Raw genomic sequence first — 22,227 nt, forward strand, 5'->3', positions numbered from 1 at the left:
TGAGCAGGGAGGGTGTGTGTGTGCGTGGGGGGGTGAGGAGGGAGGGTGTGTGTGTGCGTGGGGGGGGTGAGGAGGGAGGGTGTGTGGGGGGGGGGAGGTAACGTTCATTTCATTCCTCATTACAGAGCACGGGAAGAGTCAAGATGTAAAAATCAAGTGGAGCTCAGCATTAATAACTCAGGAGCTCTGTACTCAAAAAACAACCTCTTTATTTTGCATTTACAGATGTTCAGTATTTAGACAGACACAGTGACGCTCACCCCCCTCCTCGGGGCTCAGGCGGGGGGGAACACCGGGACGGCCCCGTCAGCAGGGGAGGGGGGCGGGGGAGGGGGCAGGAGGGAGAGAGGGGAGGGCAGCGCGCCCACAGGAGAGCCCGGGGGGTGGGCAGCGGAGATCAGACAAGGCTTCTTACCCTCCACACAGCCGACGCCGCTGCAGCGCATTATCCTGCGGGAGGGACAGAGAGGCTGTTACCGACGCCGCTGCAGCGCATTATCCTGTGCGAGGGACAGAGAGGCTGTTACCAACGCTGCTGCAGCGCATTATCCTGCGCGAGGGACAGAGAGGCTGTTACCGACGCCGCTGCAGCGCATTATCCTGCGCGAGGGACAGAGAGGCTGTTACCAACGCCGCTGCAGCGCATTATCCTGCGCGAGGGACAGAGAGGCTGTTACCGACGCCGCTGCAGCGCATTATCCTGTGCGAGGGACAGAGAGGCTGTTACCAACGCTGCTGCAGCGCATTATCCTGCGCGAGGGACAGAGAGGCTGTTACCGACGCCGCTGCAGCGCATTATCCTGCGCGAGGGACAGAGAGGCTGTTACCAACGCTGCTGCAGCGCATTATCCTGCGCGAGGGACAGAGAGGCTGTTACCGACGCCGCTGCAGCGCATTATCCTGCGCGAGGGACAGAGAGGCTGTTACCAACGCTGCTGCAGCGCATTATCCTGCGCGAGGGACAGAGAGGCTGTTACCGACACCGCTGCAGCGCATTATCCTGCGCGAGGGACAGAGAGGCTGTTACCGACGCCGCTGCAGCGCATTATCCTGTGCGAGGGACAGAGAGGCTGTTACCGACGCTGCTGCAGCACATTATCCTGCGCGAGGGACAGAGAGGCTGTTACCGACGCCGCTGCAGCGCATTATCCTGCGGGAGGGACAGAGAGGCTGTTACCGACGCCGCTGCAGCGCATTATCCTGTGCGAGGGACAGAGAGGCTGTTACCAACGCTGCTGCAGCGCATTATCCTGCGCGAGGGACAGAGAGGCTGTTACCGACGCCGCTGCAGCGCATTATCCTGCGCGAGGGACAGAGAGGCTGTTACCAACGCTGCTGCAGCGCATTATCCTGCGCGAGGGACAGAGAGGCTGTTACCGACACCGCTGCAGCGCATTATCCTGCGCGAGGGACAGAGAGGCTGTTACCGACGCCGCTGCAGCGCATTATCCTGTGCGAGGGACAGAGAGGCTGTTACCGACGCTGCTGCAGCGCATTATCCTGCGCGAGGGACAGAGAGGCTGTTACCGACGCCGCTGCAGCGCATTATCCTGCGCAAGGGACAGAGAGGCTGTTACCGACGCCGCTGCAGCGCATTATCCTGCGCGAGGGACAGAGAGGCTGTTACCGACACCGCTGCAGCACATTATCCTGCGCGAGGGACAGAGAGGCTGTTACCGACGCTGCTGCAGCGCATTATCCTGCGCGAGGGACAGAGAGGCTGTTACCGACGCCGCTGCAGCGCATTATCCTGTGCGAGGGACAGAGAGGCTGTTACCGACGCCGCTGCAGCGCATTATCCTGCGCGAGGGACAGAGAGGCTGTTACCGACGCCGCTGCAGCGCATTATCCTGCGCGAGGGACAGAGAGGCTGTTACCGACGCCGCTGCAGCGCATTATCCTGCGCGAGGGACAGAGAGGCTGTTACCGACACCGCTGCAGCGCATTATCGTGCGCGAGGGACAGAGAGGCTGTTACCGACACCGCTGCAGCGCATTATCTACCAGCTTGATCAGCCCCAGTGTGTCTAGCTAACAAGCTCAGGTGTGTCTTATTATTAAACTCCCAGTGAAACCAGGAATGGATCACACTGCTGTGCAATGGGAGTCTGATTTCCAACCCTTTATAATGTGCTAAAGCTGAGCACTGATGACACTGTTGTCTGTCCCTCAGCTTCCACACACACCAAACTCACCCTGCTGAGCCTGCCTTGTGGAGTGCAAGAGGGAGGGGTTAGGGGGTTAGGGGGGGGGGGGTTAGGGGGTTAGGGGGGGGGGGGTTGGGGGGGTTGGGGGGTCCGTACCGCGCACACATGGAGGAGCGGCGGCCCAGCATCACCATGACGAAGTCGCGGTATGGGATGTTGTTGCCGTGGTTCCCTGTGAGGTCCTGCACCAGCGCTGTGAGCTCTGCCTGCGTCCTGGGGGACCCCAACTCCTGCACCACGCACCCCAAAACCAGCAGGTCTGCAGGGAGGTAGGAGGCAATCACAGACACACACTGGACCAAACTGGAGCCAGTAAAGCTCCTGCATGGAAGCTCTTGATTCACTGAAGAGAGACACTTACCGATCTCACCGCTGTGCTGGGGGTCGTGCTCAATGAACTTCCCTGGAAGACAAGCAGACTGGTCAGGACAGACTCTCTGCCAGCAGGGCAGCACAGTGTTAAAGGAACAGCAGTGTGTACCGAGACACACAGACACGGCGCTGCTGTAAACAGCTATTATTGCACCTTTAGATCCTGTGTAGAGTTCTGTAGCTCCCCCTGCTGGGTGAAGCAGCCTCTCCCAGTTGCTGTTTAAAACAGGAAGTGGAGAGCTGTGAAGAAATGCCTGGGTGAGATCCAGACTAACCCTGGGACATGCACGCTGTACAAAGACACTGTGGAGCGAGGCTTTGGATGGGCTCAGATAGTGGGTCACCACAATCAATGACACAGATCTGCAGGATTAACACCAGCACTGCCTCCTAGACTCAGCACAGATCTGCAGGATTAACACCAGCACCGCCTCCTAGACTCAGCACAGACACAGATCTGCAGGATTAGCACCAGCACTGCCTCCTAGACTCAGCACAGACACAGATCTGCAGGATTAACACCAGCACTGCCTCCTAGACTCAGCACAGATCTGCAGGATTAACACCAGCACTGCCTCCTAGACTCAGCACAGATCTGCAGGATTAACACCAGCACTGCCTCCTAGACTCAGCACAGACACAGATCTGCAGGATTAACACCAGCACTGCCTCCTAGACTCAGCACAGATCTGCAGGATTAACACCAGCACCTCCTCCTAGACTCAGCACAGATCTGCAGGATTAGCACCAGCACTGCCTCCTAGACTCAGCACAGATCTGCAGGATTAACACCAGCACTGCCTCCTAGACTCAGCACAGATCTGCAGGATTAACACCAGCACCTCCTCCTAGACTCAGCACAGATCTGCAGGATTAACACCAGCACTGCCTCCTAGACTCAGCACAGACACAGATCTGCAGGATTAACACCAGCACTGCCTCCTAGACTCAGCACAGATCTGCAGGATTAACACCAGCACTGCCTCCTAGACTCAGCACAGATCTGCAGGATTAACACCAGCACCTCCTCCTAGACTCAGCACAGATCTGCAGGATTAACACCAGCACTGCCTCCTAGACTCAGCACAGACACAGATCTGCAGGATTAGCACCAGCACTGCCTCCTAGACTCAGCACAGATCTGCAGGATTAACACCAGCACTGCCTCCTAGACTCAGCACAGATCTGCAGGATTAACACCAGCACTGCCTCCTAGACTCAGCACAGATCTGCAGGATTAACACCAGCACTGCCTCCTAGACTCAGCACAGATCTGCAGGATTAACACCAGCACTGCCTCCTAGACTCAGCACAGATCTGCAGGATTAACACCAGCACTGCCTCCTAGACTCAGCACAGATCTGCAAGATTAACACCAGCACTGCCTCCTAGACTCAGCACAGATCTGCAGGATTAACACCAGCACTGCCTCCTAGACTCAGCACAGATCTGCAGGATTAACACCAGCACTGCCTCCTAGACTCAGCACAGATCTGCAGGATTAACACCAGCACTGCCTCCTAGACTCAGCACAGATCTGCAGGATTAACACCAGCACTGCCTCCTAGACTCAGCACAGATCTGCAGGATTAACACCAGCACCGCCTCCTAGACTCAGCACAGATCTGCAGGATTAGCACCAGCACTGCCTCCTAGACTCAGCACAGATCTGCAGGATTAACACCAGCACCGCCTCCTAGACTCAGCACAGATCTGCAGGATTAGCACCAGCACTGCCTCCTAGACTCAGCACAGATCTGCAGGATTAACACCAGCACTGCCTCCTAGACTCAGCACAGATCTGCAGGATTAACACCAGGACTGCCTCCTAGACTCAGCACAGATCTGCAGGATTAACACCAGCACTGCCTCCTAGACTCAGCACAGATCTGCAGGATTAACACCAGCACTGCCTCCTAGACTCAGCACAGATCTGCAGGATTAACACCAGCACTGCCTCCTAGACTCAGCACAGATCTGCAGGATTAACACCAGCACCGCCTCCTAGACTCAGCACAGATCTGCAGGATTAACACCAGCACTGCCTCCTAGACTCAGCACAGATCTGCAGGATTAATACCAGCACTGCCTCCTAGACTCAGGACAGATCTGCAGGATTAACACCAGCACTGCCTCCTAGACTCAGCACAGACACAGATCTGCAGGATTAACACCAGCACTGCCTCCTAGACTCAGCACAGACACAGATCTGCTACTCACATTTCAGTCTCTCCAGTTTGCCACGCAGGTCTGGGATGTTGAGAAATGGCAGGTCTGCAAGGAACTCCTGTGAGGAGGGAGAGACACAGGGGTGCGGTAGGGAGATAGGGAGGGAGAGAGAAGGAGAGAGAGAAGGTGGAGAAGGAGAGAGGGAGGGGGTTGTCAAAGGGGTTAGACTGGTACGGAGGGAGGCAGGCAGGCCAGGTCTCGTCTTTGGTTAAACTGGGCAAAGTGAAGCCCTTTTTGACAGGATTCCCATCGACTCGGCTACAGCACCCAGCTCCCCTGCATTCCCATCGACCAGGCTACAGCACCCAGCACCCCTGCATTCCCATCGACCCGGCTACACGTAGAACAGCACCCAGCTCCCCTGCATTCCCATCGACCCGGCTACAGCACCCAGCAACACTGCATTCCCATCGACCCGGCTACAGCACCCAGCACCCCTGCATTCCCATCGACCCGGCTACAGCACCCAGCTCCCCTGCATTCCCATCGACCCGGCTACAGCACCCAGCTCCCCTGCATTCCCATCGACCCGGCTACAGCACCCAGCACCCCTGCATTCCCATCGACCCGGCTACAGCACTCAGCACCCCTGCATTCCCATCGACCCGGCTACAGCACCCAGCACCCCTGCATTCCCATCGACCCGGCTACAGCACCCAGCACCCCTGCATTCCCATCGACCCGGCTACAGCACCCAGCACCCCTGCATTCCCATCGACCCGGCTACAGCACCCAGCACCACTGCATTCCCATCGACCCGGCTACACGTAGAACAGCACCCAGCTCCCCTGCATTCCCATCGACCCGGCTACAGCACCCAGCACCGGCAGGGATGGGGGCTCTTCTGTCTTTCACCTGTCCCGCAGGTTCAGCACAGCGAGTGTTACTGGAGTGTAACTGGAAAGGGCTATGCAAACACACTACAGGGGGTGTAGCTGGTGTGGAGAAAGAGGATGGCTGCTTACTGAAGGACTCGGGCTCCCTGTATATCCAATACAACACTACCACACACTGTCAAAATAAACACACACACAGGACAGCCTGCAACAACAGCAATCCCTCTCCGTGACTGGGGAGATGGCTCCCCCTGCTGACTGCAATGTGGAATTGTCAGGACAGCCAGTCCCCGCCCCTCCTACCTTGTTGAAGGCGCTAAGCTCCGCCTCCTGCTTCTGACGCATCTCCAGGTCCTCCGCTGGAGAAAGAATGAACATTGCATAAAGAACACTGACTGACAGCTGTTACTATTCCTCAGCTGCATTTCAATTGTAAATCTAAAGAAGCCATTTGGGTTCGTTTTTATTATGTCATTTATATATTTGTTTCCATTATTTTGCTTCCGACATTAATTCCAAATGAACATTTTCTGAAAACTAAAACAGATACTACGAGTTTCCACTGAAACTCCAACAGCAGTGTTTCGATATGTTAATCAGCAAACTGTGTTTGACAAGTGCTTTGAAACCATTACTCTTCTGAAAACGACGAAGATGCTGTGTGCATGATGCATCCCTAATGGAAACGCACACAGACAGCATGCATAGTATTCAGGATCAGTAAGGAGTGCTTTCACAGCTAGTACTCATTTTCTGTTTAATTTAGCAAAGCTCCAGCGTTGCATATCAAACAATGCGCAGCCCTAACAGTAAATATAAAGGATGGAGCGCCACTTACCTGATGTCATCGTACGGGTTCAAACTTACACACGAGGAATTAAAACAAATACAAACAACGTAAAATATTAATTTTGCACGTACTCAAAACTAACTAACTAAACAAATAACCGCGCAAGAAACGCGTGTACCCGGGTGTGGTGGATCACGGGTCTTTCTTTCATTGTAAATTAGCTCTTGTTCGTTTGTCTTAATTAGGGAGTGTTGTGCAGCACGCGGGGGCGGAGACCAGAGTTCAGATCAAGCGACGAGTTAACGGGGTTCGGAGACCAGCTATTATTATTATTATTATTATTACCTGATTTTATATTGTATGCACAATGGGATAACGGGGCATCATGACAAGGCGTCATTTAGCATACGCGTTTATTTTATTTGTGTAAAACCAGCCCTTAATTACACGTGCTGTGTACGCTGACGCACACACGCGGTTCTGCTGATTAAAACGACTCACTTCCAAGCATGACGTACAACTTCCAGCACCATCGACCGTATCCTAGCAACCTGAGCAGCGACGTAAAACACCGGCTAGTGCATCACTAGCTTTCACTGAGGTGGTGCTTGTTCCTCCGCGCCCCTCTTGAAGTCAGTGACGCTGCAGCTGGTAGAATCCCTGAGGATCCAGAGCGAGAAATCTTCATTCCTGTAACCCGTGGGGCCGGATCCACGCCTCACTGCCCTCTGCTGGCGCGTCGTGGCAGTGCTGTTCAGGGACATTTGTTTTCAGTGAACATGCCTGGCGTGTTGAGACAGAGCGAACTGTTTCCAATAATGCAATGACTCAACACTGATATACTGGAGATAGTTATGACTGTTTTCTTCACTTCCTTGTGTAAACATTTGGCATTATTTTTAAATTCATAAACAAACTTCAGTATGACATTGAATAACCTATTGTTTTGTGATACGTTTTTGAGTTTTATTTTCTGCACCAACCAACACTGGAACAAAATATTCCACCAGTGATGCGTCCTTCGTAGGTGTGAAGCCCCCCTCATTCCTGCGTTTCAAACCCCAGCACTGACGGAGTCTTCCAGAACAGGGCACTCCCAAGAGTAGGAATGGAACGTAACATGAGCAAGCGGTGCGGCTTGGATCACACACCCGCGCTACCAACATACAACTTAAAAGCCCCACAAATGCATTCCTAATAAGATCAGCTTGAAAGGCTCTTGGCATTCTCTTTGATTAGTAGGAGAATAGAAAGTATGTTCTTGTTTTGAGACCCGTTTCAGTTTAGCACAAAAGGTTAAAAAAAACAAACTAAACTTTTTTCAGCTTATAATTTTATTAGTTTCTGTAACCAAACCAAAAAAAAAAAAACCAAAAAAAAAAAAAGAATGTAAGAAAGATGGTACATATGTAAGAGCGATTAACCCTGTAGAAATGAAAGAGAACGAGCATGGCTGTCTGTACAGTGCCAACAGGGTCACTCAGCACTCAGGGATACCAGTCTGCCAATCAGACAGGACCATTGGGGGGGGGCAGTCATAATAATAAACGAGAGAGAGAGCGAGAGCGAGAGAGAGAGAGAGAGAGAGCGAGAGAGAGAGAGAGAGAGAGAGAGCGCACGCTGATTAGGAGGGGGAGGAAGGTGAATAAAAGTTACGAGCAGAGAGCTCTGCTACAGCAGTCTGTCTCCACAACTACGTACAGCTCTCAAATGTTATCGTCAGCTCATCTTCCATCCACATCTGTGTGATACAGTACTGTACTAGCTAGAACAAAAGGTAGACATTTAATTTGTGGCGATGACAGATCTGGTGTTTAATAAAAGCGTCTCTGGTGTCGCCATGGTGCAGAACACAATGCCCTCCGTCAGTCAGGCGCTTCACCCTGGAGGAATGGCAGCGGACTCATGGAAGTCTCAGCAAGAAAAACATTTTAAAAAACAGAACCAAAAAGCCAGGAATCAAACTCCTTGCAAACTCAGCAGCAACTTCAAGGTTTGACAGCCACACTGTCGGCATGGCACCTCCTCTCTCACCCCCAGCAGCCAGGGAAAACACAAAGGACTCAAATATGAGAAAACTGCACCGTATCACAGGGAGGCAGAGAAACAGACAGAGAGAGAGACACAGACCGAGAGAGACAGAGAGAGAGAGAGAGAGAGAGAGAGAGAGAGAGAGAGAGAGAGAGAGAGAGAGAGAGAGAGACAGAGAGAGAGAGAGAGAGAGAGAGAGAGAGAGAGAGAGAGAGAGAGAGACACAGGCCTGGCCAGGAGCTCTCCTCCTGAGCACAATGCAGCCTCAACTCTCAGCCCAGGGCCTGCCTCAGTGAAAGGGGTTTCATTATATATGTGAGTGTGTGAGAGTGGATGCGACAGTGTTATTGAATCTCTTCAGTCTTCATGAACATCCCCTTCATGTCTGAAAGGCGCAGTGCGGTGCGACTCCCCCTCCTGTTATTTGGTCTCCTCAGGTTTGATGGCCTGGGGTTTGATGGGCCCGGTCCGGACAGGTTTGGAGCCGGGGGTAGTGAAGGAGGGGGGCTGGGAGGACCCCTTATCCCCCTCGTGCCCCAGGGAGAGGGGCTGTGGTGTGAAGCTCTCCGCGGGCTGCTGGCTCCCATCGGAGGGTTTGCTCAGAGTGGGCTTGTGCTGCTGCTGCTCAGAGAAGAACTTGTGAGTGGACTGGAGCACCTCCGCACGCTGCTTCGCCTGGGAGAGAGGGAGCAGGACTTGAGAAACAGACACAGAAAGCATGACCCCTTACTAACGAGGAGCATCGCAAGGCATCGTTCCCCAACTCCCCCTAGAACCCACAGCCAAGGAGCAAGCAACTAACTGCTCTCCTATCAGCAATACCTTGCTCATGTATTCTGGTCTACTGTGAAGCCTTGTGTGCCTTTCAAAAACAGAGAATTCCTCACAAATTAAAACATTACAGAACGTTTAAAATCACTTGACGGCTAAGCAGATTGAGCCATTACTTACTTTTATTTTTTTAATACAGCGGACACCAACCTTGATATCCTGCTCTGCCTTGAGCATGGCCTGGTTTCCGCGGGGTCCCATGGAGGGCCCAGGGGGTCCGCGGCTCACGTACTGCGGGCGGGGTTGACTCATGAGGGAGGGGGACATCGGGGGGCCCATGGGCGTCCGCTGCACCCCCGGGTTGAAAGAACTGCCGTGGGGAGGCCTCGCCATGGGAGGCACCAGGCTGGGCTGAGACATCATCTGGGGAGAGAAGTGGAGACACAGGATCAACCAGCAGGAGGTGTCAGAGTCAGACAGGAATCGGGAGGGAGGGTCAGAGGCAGACAGAGATCGGGAGGGAGGGTCAGAGGCAGACAGGGAGGGAGAGAGGGAGGGAGGGAGGGAGGGTCATAGGCAGACAGGGAGGGAGGGAGGGAGGGTCAGAGGCAGACAGGGAGGGAGGGAGGGAGGGTCAGAGGCAGACAGAGATCGGGAGGGAGGGTCAGAGTCAGACAGGGACGGAGGGAGGGAGGGTCAGAGGCAGACAGGGACGGAGGGAGGGAGGGTCAGAGGCAGACAGGGATTGGGAGGGGGGGAGGGTCAGAGGCAGACAGGGATTGGGAGGGGGGGAGGGTCAGAGGCAGACAGGGATCGGGAGGGTAAGAGGCAGACAGGGACGGAGGGAGGGAGGGTCAGAGGCAGAGAGGGATCGGGGGGGGGGGGGGTCAGAGGCAGACAGGGATCAACCAGAGCACCAGTTATCTGCACTCAAGGGTGTTGTGATATCCCCCACTCACTATGGCCAAAACAGATCTTACTTCCATCCCTGGGGCGGTATGAGATTTATTCTGCAGATATAAAGAAGAGCAGCAGTTGTGTGGTGTTGCTGTGGCGAGTGCAGCCGTGTTGGGGAGTCCAGTTTCCTACCTGCGGTGTGAACTGTGCCTGGAAGTGCGGAGGCATTCGAACCCCTGCCGCTGCCGCCGCTGCAGACTGGAACTGCTTCTGGTACAAAATGCTGTTCATCTTACTGGACTGGCTGTTGGGGCTGGTGGAGCTGGCCCTGGGAATGAGGAGATCAGAGTAAAATCACCCACACAATCACACATCAGGGTGAAGACTTGTTACATCATTATTCTAGGCCTGGGAACCTCTCCTCTACTGATTTCCAAGTGTCTTAAACACACAAAGAAACCTCCAGGAAGTGGCTTCTTGTTGTTCGGGTGTTCGTTTATGTATGGATTTCATTATTTATTTTAAAAGGACCAGGTGTGAGTGAATGGAGACCCAGGTGAGGAAGGTTCTACCTGAAGGGGCTGGAGGTGGGGGTGGTGCTCCTGGCACTGATCGGAGGGGTCCCAGGCTTCATATCCATCCCACTGCCAAACAGCTTCAGGTCCATCTCACACACCTGCACAGGGATAGGCAGAGCAGCAGATTACTGTCAGCGCGGACTGACGAGTGAATTAACCAAAACACAGAAGTATTGAACTGGGCAGTATCGAAGGAGCGCTGTATAAAGAAATAAATGATTTCCCTGGAAGAGCCCAAGTGTCTGTGCCTGGGGGCTGTCTCACCTTGCTGGAAGCCTGCATCATTCCGTGCTGGCTCTGGTTCAGGAGCCCCCGGAACGGCTGGCTGAGCTGAGCCTGTCTGCCGAGGCTCTGTGCCTGAGCCTGGGGGCCCTGCGGCTGCATGGACTGGGGCAGCGCGATCAGGGGCTGGTGGCCCCCAGTCGAGCCAAAGTTAGAGAGGGCGAGCTGGGAGCCCGGGAGAGGCACCGTCATCTGGCAGGGAAGGGAAGGGATGCCATTACTGTCAGACAGGGAAAGCGGCTTGGATATTAAAATTGAGAGAGAGCGGGAGGGAGGGAGGGTGCCGGGGGCTCGGCTGGGCTTACCTGCTGCACGGCTGCACTGGGGTACTGCCTGCTGCTGTAGTAGCTGCTCTGGCCCGTGTGCGAGTGTGTGGGCATGTTTACTTGCTGCAGGGCAGAGCTGGCAGACTGTGTGGAGCTGTAGTAGCTGCTCTGGCCAGGCTGCTGCACCTGCCCAGAGTACAAGTTGGAGGGCTGGCTCAGTCCCTGGCGTGCCTGCAACACAAAGGCAAAGTCTGATCAGGGCTTCATCGGTGTTCAATACCTCGTCCTACATCCTTACACTCACAGCCTGAAGGACAAGGTGCCCCTCCTCTCTACTCCCTTTAAACAATACCGGAGATAGCCAATGCAAGATCCGATCTAGCAGCCTGCTGCACTACCCCTTCCCAGTCATTAAACACATCGGTACAATACAATACTACTGCTGCACTACCCCTTCCCAGTCATTAAACACATCAGTACAATACAATACTACTGCTGCACTACCCCTTCCCAGTCATTAAACACATCGGTACAATACAATACTACTGCTGCTGCACTACCCCTTCCCAGTCATTAAACACATCAGTACAATACAATACTACTGCTGCTGCACTACCCCTTCCCAGTCATTAAACACATCAGTACAATACAATACTACTGCTGCTGCACTACCCCTTCCTAGTCATTAAACACATCAGTACAATACTACTGCTGCTGCACTACCCCTTCCCAGTCACTAAACACATCAGTAAATACAAGACAACTTGATTGAACAGCAAGTCACTTTACTAGCCTTTTACTGTGACAAGTTTCTGCCCAGAATTGAATGTCAAGAGCATGCAGAAGACATTGAGAAAAAGATTTCTAGTCTGTCATTTAATTTATTAGAGTTTCTTTCAGTGTTTCTAAATTTCCAGGTCAGGACACAGACACAGACTCACACACGTATCTCGTGGTGTCCACTGGCTAGTGCCTGGCTGCAGCCAGTGCCACTGTCCCTGGCTCTTCATGGTGCTCCTGAACTCCCAGGCCACCCTCTCCCCGTCCCTCCCGCCTCCTCCTACCTGTAAGAGGTGCGTGTGGGTGTCCATGAGCTGCGAGCCCCCCAGGCCGGACGGCTGGTTGAGCTGGGGTTCGAAGAGGATGGGGATGTGTTGGGCGCTGGAGGTTTGCTGGAAGGCCAGGCCAGACTGTGCCTTGCTGAGATCGGAGGGCTGCACGCCGGGGTAGCTGTGCAGCGCGGTCCCCGACAGCATCATGGGGGAGTGCTGGCCAGCCCCAGACAGAACCACCGGCGAGGGCTGAGACAGGCTGCTCTGCATGAACGCCTGCTGGGACCTGCAGGACAGTCAAACAGGATGGGATTAAATCAACACTCATTGTACCAGATGTTTAAATGATTAAAGAAGTTATACACACAGTAACACACATATATATAATCTCTCTCTATCTTACACTGACTGCTGTTGACTTTATGACACACTACAGCAGTCATGCAGGGGACACGACATGCTCACAACACTCGTGTGTTCATGTTAGTGAATACTGAATCAGCACCGTCATGCTGCACACATCCTGCTGTATAAACAGTACCGCGGGCCTCTACTTGGTCTTTGTTCCAACGCTGTTCCAAATTGTGTAATTGAATCAATTAAACCTCCATCCAGACCCTGAAGTCGTTCATTCTCTCACTTGACCTGTTAAACCTGGAGTGGAACGGCCCTCCAGGACTGTGCTTGGACAGCCCTGTCTTTAACGATGTTAAACATTCAGGAACACAATTCTAAACATTTTAACACTGAGAAAGCCAAGCTCCAAGCCCCCCCCCACCCCCAGTGCATTCCCACGTAGCTAAGCTCCAAGCCCCCCCCCCCACCCCCAGTGCATTCCCACGTAGCTAAGCTCCAAGCCCCCCCCGACCCCCAGTGCATTCCCACGTAGCTAAGCTCCAAGCCTCCCCAGCGTGCAGGGCGCTGTGCTGCTGACCTGTAGGGCTGGTGCAGGGAGGTGCTGAAGAGCTCCTGTGCCTGTGAGACCGGCGGGCCGGTGCCCAGGCCCATGCCCTGGGGCTGGTGCTGATGCTGGTGCTGGTGCTGATGCTGGTGCTGGTGCTGGCCCTGGAGGGGGGCGTAGATGGGGATGGGGATCTGCTGGACTGCAGTGGGCTGTAAGGGAAAATCAAACAATCGAGACTGGGTCTGAGGAGAGCCGTCCCAAACCAGGAGAGAGAAAGAGAGCACAAGTCAATCATCAGGATCACAGCTTATCAGCATCATTACTGCACACAGACTGACTGCAACAGGGGCGACTGCACCTCGTAGCTAACTTAACGCTTCACACAGTATAGGCACAGAGTCTTTATTAAAGATGCACACGACAAATAAATAAATAAATACACACATGTGAACAAACTCCAGCAATACTCCAGTTTTTAAATGTTTAAATTGTCTAGACACATTCTTCTACATAAAAAAATAAAAAATACATTTCTAGCACTAACCACAAACCCATAAATAAAATTCCAAGACACTACAGATATAAAAAAACATTCCTCAATGTAAAGCACACTACAGCCCTAGAGCGAGCAGGCAGGGTTCAAAGAGAGCTGCTATTAGAAACCTTGACAGAGCAGAGCGTTACAAACAGAGTCACAACAGAGCACATGAGATTTCACAGAGAGTGAGTGGAGCGGACAGACAGACACACACACACACAGGCAGTTAGAGAGAGAGAGGGTTAGTGCTGCTAAGAGAGAGACACACACAAGGTTACACACTGAAGAGCTGCGGCTGGCAGTGTCACACACACACACACACACACACACACACTCTCCTCTCTACAGGCTGGGCCTCCAAGTACCTGAGACAGCCCAGGCTGGAAGCCTTGCTGCTGTGCCAGCGAGGGGGGGCCCAGGCGCGGGGGCTGCGTGCTGAACAGGTGGCTGGTGTCCATGTAGAAGGCAGGGATCTGAGCAGCAGAACCTAACCAAAGGAAAAGGAGCTTTACTTCTCTATTGCTAAAGGGTTCATATAAATACATGGATGCATTTAAACCAACATGCTGCTTGTGAAAGAACATTGCTTCTGCTTTCTGAGATGAACGGCTACGTGCTCAAACTAGTGCAGCACAGAACTACACCAGAATGGCAATCCCTGTGAAAATGAACAGAACACTTTAAAAATGACTACCTAAACAAGCTGGAGCTATGACCTATAAATGCTACTCTAAGGGGCTGGAGGGGCACGTGTGCTTTTGTGTTTTACAATGCCCGCAGTGAGAAAGCACTGCGCCTGTTAGACCCACCTGCTGCAGACTGGGAGACGAAGACCTGTGGGGCTTGCTGCTGCTGCTGGGGAGCGAGCAGGGAGGGGATGCAGCCCAGCGGGGAGAAGTGTGCCGACGAGCCCATGCTGCTGCTCTGGAGCTGCTGGGGCTTCACTTTGCAGATATTGGGAGGGTCGGAGGTGCTGGTCGTCTTGGTGCTCAGGGAGGAGGTGGTGTAGGTACCAGAGCCTGGGAGAGAGGGAGTGCAGCGAGACACTGAAGACATTGGAAAGAAAAAAACTCTTCTAAAAGTCTGTCAGTTTCTTTCTAGATTTTCTAAAGTGCCAAACTACTTGAACGTCAATTTTACCAAGAACCGGATCATTAACTTAATTTAAAAATCTGAAAAACTGAAGCAGGATGTCCCAACATGGACAGATTAAAATCAGCAACATGTGTATGAAGAATGCATACACTGCAAATAAAATACAGTCAATGCAGTATTTAGACGGCATGTGTACTTTCCAGTTAAAATGAAGATTTCTTGCTGGTGAACAGTTTGTTTTACAGTAGCCCATTACAGATTCGGTACCTGCACACAAACTAGAATGGGCACTCTGCAGGTGATCGATATTGTGTCAGTCTGGTTTTGCAATGACTTTGGCCTTGAGGGTGCGTGATACTGCCCCACACGTTCATTCACCTGCCTCTACTAAGAGCACATTGAGATGGTTTGTCAAACTACGGCTGTCCAAGACTCCAGAGTTCTCTGTGCAGAAACCTCTTGGTTCCAGAGAGGGTAGTCCCCCTGTAAGGTCAGATTACAAACAGCCCGATGCTTGTGCGAGTCCCTGTGCTGAGTTACCCTGGAGGGAGGTGGTGGGCGTGACGGAGGCCACGGGGATCGGAGGCAGGGATGCACTGGAGAAGGAGCTGTAGGTGGCGCTGTTGGCTGCAGCGCTGCTGGCGATGGGGGGGGCGGACGAGGTCACTGGAGAACTCTTCTCACCCATGCTGGGGGAGTTCTCCCAGGCCTTCCGCGCAGACTCCATCTTTAAAACATGTAGACAGAACACAAAAATAAATCACACCGAGGTGTACAAGTTAGAATAATACATATCCATCAACCCAAAGAGAAACAGTGTCCCTTTATAATTCACGATTCAACAACTCCCTCAATTCACTGCCAGTCCATGTTGACAGTACGATACGAAGGGCTTCTGTCTTTACTCGTCTCCTTTAAGAATTCAATTGATCCCTGTTAACCCACTCGTATCTCAATCACAACTGAGAAACGTGTTCAAGTAAAACAGATTTCATTGAATCAACTAAATGGGCTTTAAAACTGGGCAAGCCTTCATTTCTGATTAACAAGCTAAACGTGCAAATGAGACCGCAGCATGTTAATAAGCGACTAATCTTTATTAAAGCTAGAATGAAAAGAAAGTTTATGCTGGACACATTATTACAACCATTCTATATGACTATTTAATAAAGGAGGAGCCGCTTCTGCTTTGAAATGAAAAAGTAAGACTTCCGATTTAAAAACCCATTTAGTTGTTTCACAGAAAAACCCTGTAAACGAAATGAATTTTACTATGAACACGTTTCTCAGCTGTGATTGAGATACACGAATGGCTTAACAGGGATCAATTGGATTCTTAAAAAGGAGAGGAGAAAAGTCAGAGGAAAACACCGAAAATCAGAAGCCCTAATTATCCACAAACGCTGTCCTGTCCCAGGGCCTTCACTACTGCACGGTTTGCAATATAATGCAAGTTTGTTTCCAATGCAATAATAATGGAGCACTGTTCTTATTCAGGAACTCTGTGCACGTGTACACAGTATCTACACGTGTGTGTGTGCATGTTACACACAATACTGGGGGGTGTAAAGACATTCCTTTATTGGTGGGCGGTTTACTATGAGCTTGAACCGCGAGCAAGCGAGTACATACCTTGAGGGTGAGGTCAACGGTAGCGGAAGAGACCTGAGTCAGGCTGGAGCTCTGCTGCAGAGTCTCCCTCCTGGGGAGGGGGAGGGGGAGGGTGTGGGGCAAGGGCACCTGAAAAGCAGGGAGAACACAGTCACTACCTCCAGTATCCACTACTGACACTGCCCATGCAAGCCTGCCTCAACCGTACTGCTGGTAGGGACCCCTCTGCTGGATCTGCTTCCCCTGGAGACTGTGCTGGTACCAGGTTAGAGCAACATCCTGCTAACCCACCCCCACATACAATGGAGAGATAGAGGACCGTCCGCTTTTCTACAGTTCTAGTGTGCTGGTCTCAGTGGAGGAGGAGGAGGGACTTACATTGGAGACCAGGCTCTCCTCCATCTTACTGCTTCCTGTGGAGACTGTGTCTCCCAGTGAAGAGGAGGGAGAGGTGTAGTCCGTCACAGATTCCTGAAACACAGCAGGGTAGAGAGGTCAGAGTCTGGGGGGCTGGGGCTCTGGTGCAGGGGTGCACAAATACAATCCGAGGTGCGCAGTCCTCCAGGGTCACAGGCATCGTTAGAGAACCAAGCGATTAAACCTGACTTACAGGTAATTTAGGGTAGAAAGATCAGGAGGGCTCCAGACCTCAAGGACTTGAATTATACACTGACAAGGACTGACCTCCATTTATCTTCAATGGGCTACTTTATAGGTTAGATCTCAGGACAGCGCATGGTTCTTATTAACCCTATTTTACATGTTAGATCTCAGGACAGTGCATGGTTCTTATTAACCCTATTTTACATGTTAGATCTCAGGACAGCGCATGGTTCTTATTAACCCTATTTTACATGTTAGATCTCAGGACAGCGCATGGTTCTTATTAACCCTATTTTACATGTTAGATCTCAGGACAGCGCATGGTTCTTATTAACCCTATTTTACATGTTAGATCTCAGGACAGCGCATGGTTCTTATTAACCCTATTTTACATGTTAGATCTCAGGGCAGCGCATGGTTCTTATTAACCCTATTTTACATGTTAGATCTCAGGACAGCACATGGTTCTTATTAACCCTATTTTACATGTTAGATCTCAGGGCAGCGCATGGTTCTTATTAACCCTATTTTACATGTTAGATCTCAGGGCAGCGCATGGTTCTTATTAAACTCTGTTAGTTGTTTTTAATTTCCATTCTGTAAGAGAGTCTAAGTGCATGGCGTGCAGTACCTTGCTGCTGGCTCCAAACTCGGGCGTGGACACAGAGATCATGCTCTCCATGTCCGAGTCCTTGCTGTCCTTGGCAGGGGAGTGGGGGTCTGGGCTCCTGGCGGCCCCCGGACCCGGCTTGTCAGGCCCCTCGTTCTCAGCCTGGCGGACGTCCTTCACTTTGCGGTTCTTCAGCGAGCGCTCCTTCCCGATGGGGCCCGGCTTGTACTCCTTATTCTCTGGGAGGCTCATCTCTGGCAGCTGGGTGTGGAGAGAAAGAGAGACACAGACAGTGAGGAGGACCAGGCAGAAACGGTGCGTCGCTGGGGCCGTTTTGGTTTTAGTTTTTTGCCTCTTCATTAAAAAATACGGACCCTTATGCGCTGATCCTGTCTGTTCGTTTTAACTTTCAGCATACACTCCTACAGACATTTCAGAGTGCACTTCACTATAACCCAATACACCTCACTTCACCCACAGATGTACTGTGCGATTAGGAGGACCCTCTCTCTGTCTGTGCCTGCACTGCTTTTTCATTTCAATTCCTTTTCTTCCATCCTCAATACCACCTCGGTGCCCCTCCAGCACACAGTACACACAGCATGCAGGTACAGCACAGCTGGGGGGCAGCTGTGCCCGCTTACCTTCTGTGCCTTGATGGGCCCAGCGCGCGGCTGCTTCTGCCTCTGCTCCTTGGGCTCTGGCAGTTTGTTATCGGGGCCCTTCTCCAGCAGAGTCGGGGTGCAGTCGCTGTCCGTGCTGCCTGAGGACGAGGGAGCCCCAAACTGGATGCTCTCTATGCCCAGCTCCACACCCGCATCCAGGCCAGGCTTCGCCCCCTGCTGGACACCATGGGAAGAGAAGCTGTTAGTCACACACCAGAGGCACCAGCTCACCTACACTGTCCAGCTCTCCCTCATCGGATACGTCATTTTTATTTTACCAAACTATTTGATTAGTTATAGTAGGATTGTCCTTTAAAAAGCGAAGACCATTCTGAATGCCAACTTGAAGACCTCCCCCTATAATAAGATTCTAAATGTGCTACCCTGACCGCTAGAATAGATGAGAGGCTTCTTGTGCACTCAGTGTCAAGGCCTGAGAAGTCTTCCAAAACACCCAGAGTCTACAACAGAGACGCGACCGTCGGGGGACCCCAGAGTCTACAACAGAGACGCGAACGTCGGGGGACCCCAGAGTCTACAACAGAGACGCGACCGTTGGGGGACCCCAGAGTCTACAACAGAGACGCGACCGTTGGGGGACCCCAGAGTCTACAACAGAGACGCGACCGTTGGGGGACCCCAGAGTCTACAACAGAGACGCGACCGTCGGGGGACCCCAGAGTCTACAACAGAGACGCGACGGTCAGGGGACCCCAGAGTCTACAACAGAGACGCGACCGTCGGGGGACCCCAGAGTCTACAACAGAGACGCGACCGTCGGGGGATTCCAGAGTCTATAACAGACACTCAGGGGATTCCAGCGCATTAACAAGCACAGTGGGTGGTGTCCCTGGATCCTTTGTGTTCTCACCTCCGGGGCCACAGCCCCTACGAAGGACGTGAGGGGCTTGTTCCAGGCACTGACAGAGGGAGGCTGGGGAGGGCTGATGGGTCCCACTAACACAAAACACACAGAAATAGAAAGAGGTTATTATCTGCATCTCTCTCCACACTGAAGATATTATTAATATGCACATGCATGTTTTCAGTTGTATTCTTTAAAGAATCTACCATTTTTTTTGCTGCTTGCTTTTGAACATTATCAATGACTCTCACACTCGTCAGTGCTGAGTGTTCACTGTATCAATGACTCTCACACACTCCTCAGTGCTGAGTGTTCACTGTATCAATGACTCTCTCACACTCCTCAGTGCCGAGTGTTCACTGTATCAATGACTCTCACACACTCCTCAGTGCTGAGTGTTCACTGTATCAATGACTCTCTCACACTCCTCAGTGCTGAGTGTTCACTGTATCAATTGTCTACTTATCTGCTATTCTATTAGGAAATACACTGCTCAGGGATGGAATTAAGAGCCCCTATTGAATAGCACCACCCATTCGAGGATCGGATCAAACTGCTATGCAATGGGAGTCTTATTCCCATCCCTGCTGCTGTGGTGGAGTGAACCAGACCCCTCAGAAGGGCTTCACGTGATGCACACTCACGTATCTTGGTCACGTCCGTGAGCACGGTGGATGTGGTCATCTTGTTTTCCCAGAGCTCTGTGCCCAGGGCGCTGGGAGGCTGGCTGGCAGGCAATCCCTTGGCCTGGCCGGGGAACTCGCTGCTGGGTGGTGGGACAGCCCCCTCGAGAGGCTGGGGTGCAGGCTGTGGGGGAGCCTGGCTCCGAGGCTGAGCCGCTCCCTGTTTCTGCTGCTGCTTCTTCACAAATCTGGGAGGCAGCTTGGAGCTCCCCCCTCTGCCCTTTTCACCTGAACCCTTCTTGCTCCAATTCTGTAATTATTATTATTATTGTTGTTAATATTGGTTCACTCATTTCTTTCGGGTGTGAAATGTCTAAGCAAAAAGCTGCAACAAACTCAGACAATATTGCTGGGGGGTGTTTGACAGTAAATATGGTGTGGCCGTCTAATCTGAACAGAACATCTTAAAAAAAAAATAATAATAATAATTCTCCCCCAAAAACAAAATGCACCTTTCAGATTCTTCTATACAAGAAATATTTTTTAGCTGTATTGGTTTATTTTTAACCCTGTGTGTTTTGCTGCCAAACGTTTGCACAAATACAGACCACACTCTAAATACAGCACACACACTCAAAATACAGCACACACACACACACTGTACCCAGGGATGAAAGTAAGGCTCCAATTGCACAGCAGTTTCACCCATTCCAGGTTTTACTACAAGCTTGATTAGCCCCAGTGTAAAGGTAACAAGCTCAGCTGTGTAACTCACAGTAACTCAGGAATGGATCAGTGGAACTCTTCTCTCCATCCCTGGCACTGTACCTCTGTTGCACCCCCCCGCCCCCCCACCTGCACAGTCTGCTCCTCTTTCTTCCTCCGCTCCTCATCCTGGAGTCGTTTCTGCTGCTTGCGCGACACCACCTCTGTGAAGCCGTCATCCGTGGTGTTGGACTGGGGGTCCTCCAGCGTGGTCACCTCCGGGTGGTCATCGATAATCACCACGCCTGAAACGAGAGCAGAGGGGAGGAGGAGGTCTCTAGTTGTTTTTTCTCCAGAAAAAGGTGAGAAAACCATTAAATGTCCGAGTGAGACCGATAGGAGTCGAGAGAAGCCGAAAAAAAATAAACAAACAATGGGCGGATCTCATGAATACAGATAGCCCCGACATAAACAAACAAGGAAGCTGCTTCTGCATCCAGCGCTCAAAGAATAGCACAGACATTTGCAGAGCTTTTTTTTTTTTAGATGTTATAGTAATAAAATAATGACTTGGATCGCATTATTGAGGAGTTTGGTGATAAAACGAGTGATCAGGAGATGATTTATCGGTATGCACGACTATGAAGAGGTATGTGAAAAATACAGCGAACAAGGGGTGGGGCGGTGCTGGAGATGCAGTTCTGAGTGTCCTGTTGATATGCAGTGCCTTTTAAACCTGTTTTACTGTGAAAAAAAATACTTTTAAACAGCGCGTCTAAAATAAATTTGACCTGACGCGCCTGAGACACGCTGAATAAATGGACTGCAAAGGGTTAAAGGACTGGGTTTCTCCTTGAACTGCAAGGCTGTCGGTTCACAACCAAGCAACAGCACCAGCGAGGTCTGGTCAGTGACCTCCTGGCAAGGATCTAGCCCAGCACACTGCCAGGAGGTCATTCACTATACTGTCTAGGGCATAGGAAAGGATCTGGATCTGCGGGGATATAAAAAGGTGTACTTCAGGAACAGCGGGAATGTTGTAGGGCAGGGCAATTCATGAGAACACAAAATATTGATTAAAAAATAAAAGCATTGTAAGAAATAAAACAATAGTCTGAACACATGTCCTAATGACGTGAAATGGGAAGTATAGCGGATGTGTAAAAAACAGCCCCACCTTCTGGAACTTTGCTTTGTTTTTTTAAGCACTACGTTAACAAGCACACCCCCCCACACAGACAGAAGCTGCTGCTGCTCCCCCCCTCACCTGCACACACACACTGCTCCCCCCTGCTCCAGAGCTCTCTCACACTGCTCCAGAGCGCACACGCACACACACTGCTCCAGAGCGCACACACACACTGCTCCACAGCTCTCGCACTCACTGGCGTAGTTGTTCAGGTCGAACTGTGACAGCGCGTCCACCTTCTCCTTGAGTTTCTTGGTGGCCGGCTTGGCCTCCTCCTTGTGCCTCCCGGACGGATCCTTCTCGGACCGCTGAGCCGAGCCGGAGCGCTGGTCCAGATGCTGGGATACAGTGCTGCTGGTTGGATCAAGAGCAGTGATTCCCTGAGCGTGCTCTTCGAGCAGCTGAGTTACAAAAGCCAGCCGAGGGAAGCGACAGAATACAGGAAAGCTAGCCACCATCCCCCCGACACACACAAACACAAACACACCTACACCCCAGGCAGACTCAGC

The 22,227-nt window shown here is 51.9% G+C and overlaps 2 protein-coding genes across 11 annotated transcripts in view; both read right to left on the reverse strand.

Moving 5' to 3' along the window:
• Positions 1 to 91: 91 nt before the first annotated feature.
• Positions 92 to 7,646, reverse strand: LOC131740129 (allograft inflammatory factor 1-like). Of its 3 annotated transcripts, none has more exons than XM_059035235.1 (6): positions 6,482 to 7,646; positions 5,947 to 6,002; positions 4,799 to 4,862; positions 2,568 to 2,609; positions 2,303 to 2,465; positions 92 to 450 (listed from the first exon to the last, which is right to left on the reverse strand). In XM_059035235.1, the coding sequence occupies exons 1-6, from the start codon at positions 6,489 to 6,491 to the stop codon at positions 276 to 278; spliced, it is 510 nt and encodes a 169-aa protein (XP_058891218.1). In that variant the 5' UTR covers positions 6,492 to 7,646; the 3' UTR covers positions 92 to 275. The 3 variants fall into 3 exon arrangements, with proteins under 3 accessions (XP_058891218.1, XP_058891217.1, XP_058891219.1); XM_059035234.1 differs by having other exon boundaries at positions 4,799 to 4,865; positions 6,482 to 7,610; XM_059035236.1 differs by lacking the exon at positions 92 to 450 and adding an exon at positions 1,831 to 1,900 and having other exon boundaries at positions 4,799 to 4,865; positions 6,482 to 7,236.
• Positions 7,647 to 7,747: 101 nt separating this feature from the next.
• Positions 7,748 to 22,227, reverse strand: part of LOC117411365 (protein PRRC2C) — a 32,950-nt gene continuing 18,470 nt past the window's right edge. For 2 of the 8 annotated variants that reach the window (XM_059035233.1, XM_059035230.1), the window contains exons 16-34: positions 21,915 to 22,072; positions 20,680 to 20,834; positions 19,846 to 20,134; positions 19,208 to 19,293; positions 18,316 to 18,510; positions 17,693 to 17,932; positions 16,837 to 16,929; positions 16,480 to 16,587; positions 15,388 to 15,574; positions 14,562 to 14,771; positions 14,118 to 14,239; positions 13,245 to 13,423; positions 12,323 to 12,596; positions 11,298 to 11,489; positions 10,975 to 11,184; positions 10,705 to 10,808; positions 10,325 to 10,460; positions 9,446 to 9,658; positions 7,748 to 9,139 (exon numbers count right to left, since the gene is read on the reverse strand). In XM_059035233.1, coding sequence (XP_058891216.1) covers positions 8,885 to 9,139; positions 9,446 to 9,658; positions 10,325 to 10,460; positions 10,705 to 10,808; positions 10,975 to 11,184; positions 11,298 to 11,489; positions 12,323 to 12,596; positions 13,245 to 13,423; positions 14,118 to 14,239; positions 14,562 to 14,771; positions 15,388 to 15,574; positions 16,480 to 16,587; positions 16,837 to 16,929; positions 17,693 to 17,932; positions 18,316 to 18,510; positions 19,208 to 19,293; positions 19,846 to 20,134; positions 20,680 to 20,834; positions 21,915 to 22,072 — 3,406 coding nt within the window. In that variant the 3' untranslated portion in view covers positions 7,748 to 8,884. Of the gene's footprint in view, positions 9,140 to 9,445; positions 9,659 to 10,324; positions 10,461 to 10,704; positions 10,809 to 10,974; positions 11,185 to 11,297; positions 11,490 to 12,322; positions 12,597 to 13,244; positions 13,457 to 14,117; positions 14,240 to 14,561; positions 14,772 to 15,387; positions 15,575 to 16,479; positions 16,588 to 16,836; positions 16,930 to 17,692; positions 17,933 to 18,315; positions 18,514 to 19,207; positions 19,294 to 19,845; positions 20,135 to 20,679; positions 20,835 to 21,914; positions 22,073 to 22,227 lie in introns of all 8 variants that reach the window. The other 6 variants (XM_059035228.1, XM_059035225.1, XM_059035231.1 and 3 more) reach the window with 5 other exon arrangements.

The sequence above is a fragment of the Acipenser ruthenus genome, chromosome 12 (assembly GCF_902713425.1).
Source record: "Acipenser ruthenus chromosome 12, fAciRut3.2 maternal haplotype, whole genome shotgun sequence".
Classification (NCBI taxonomy): Eukaryota; Metazoa; Chordata; class Actinopteri; order Acipenseriformes; family Acipenseridae; genus Acipenser; species Acipenser ruthenus.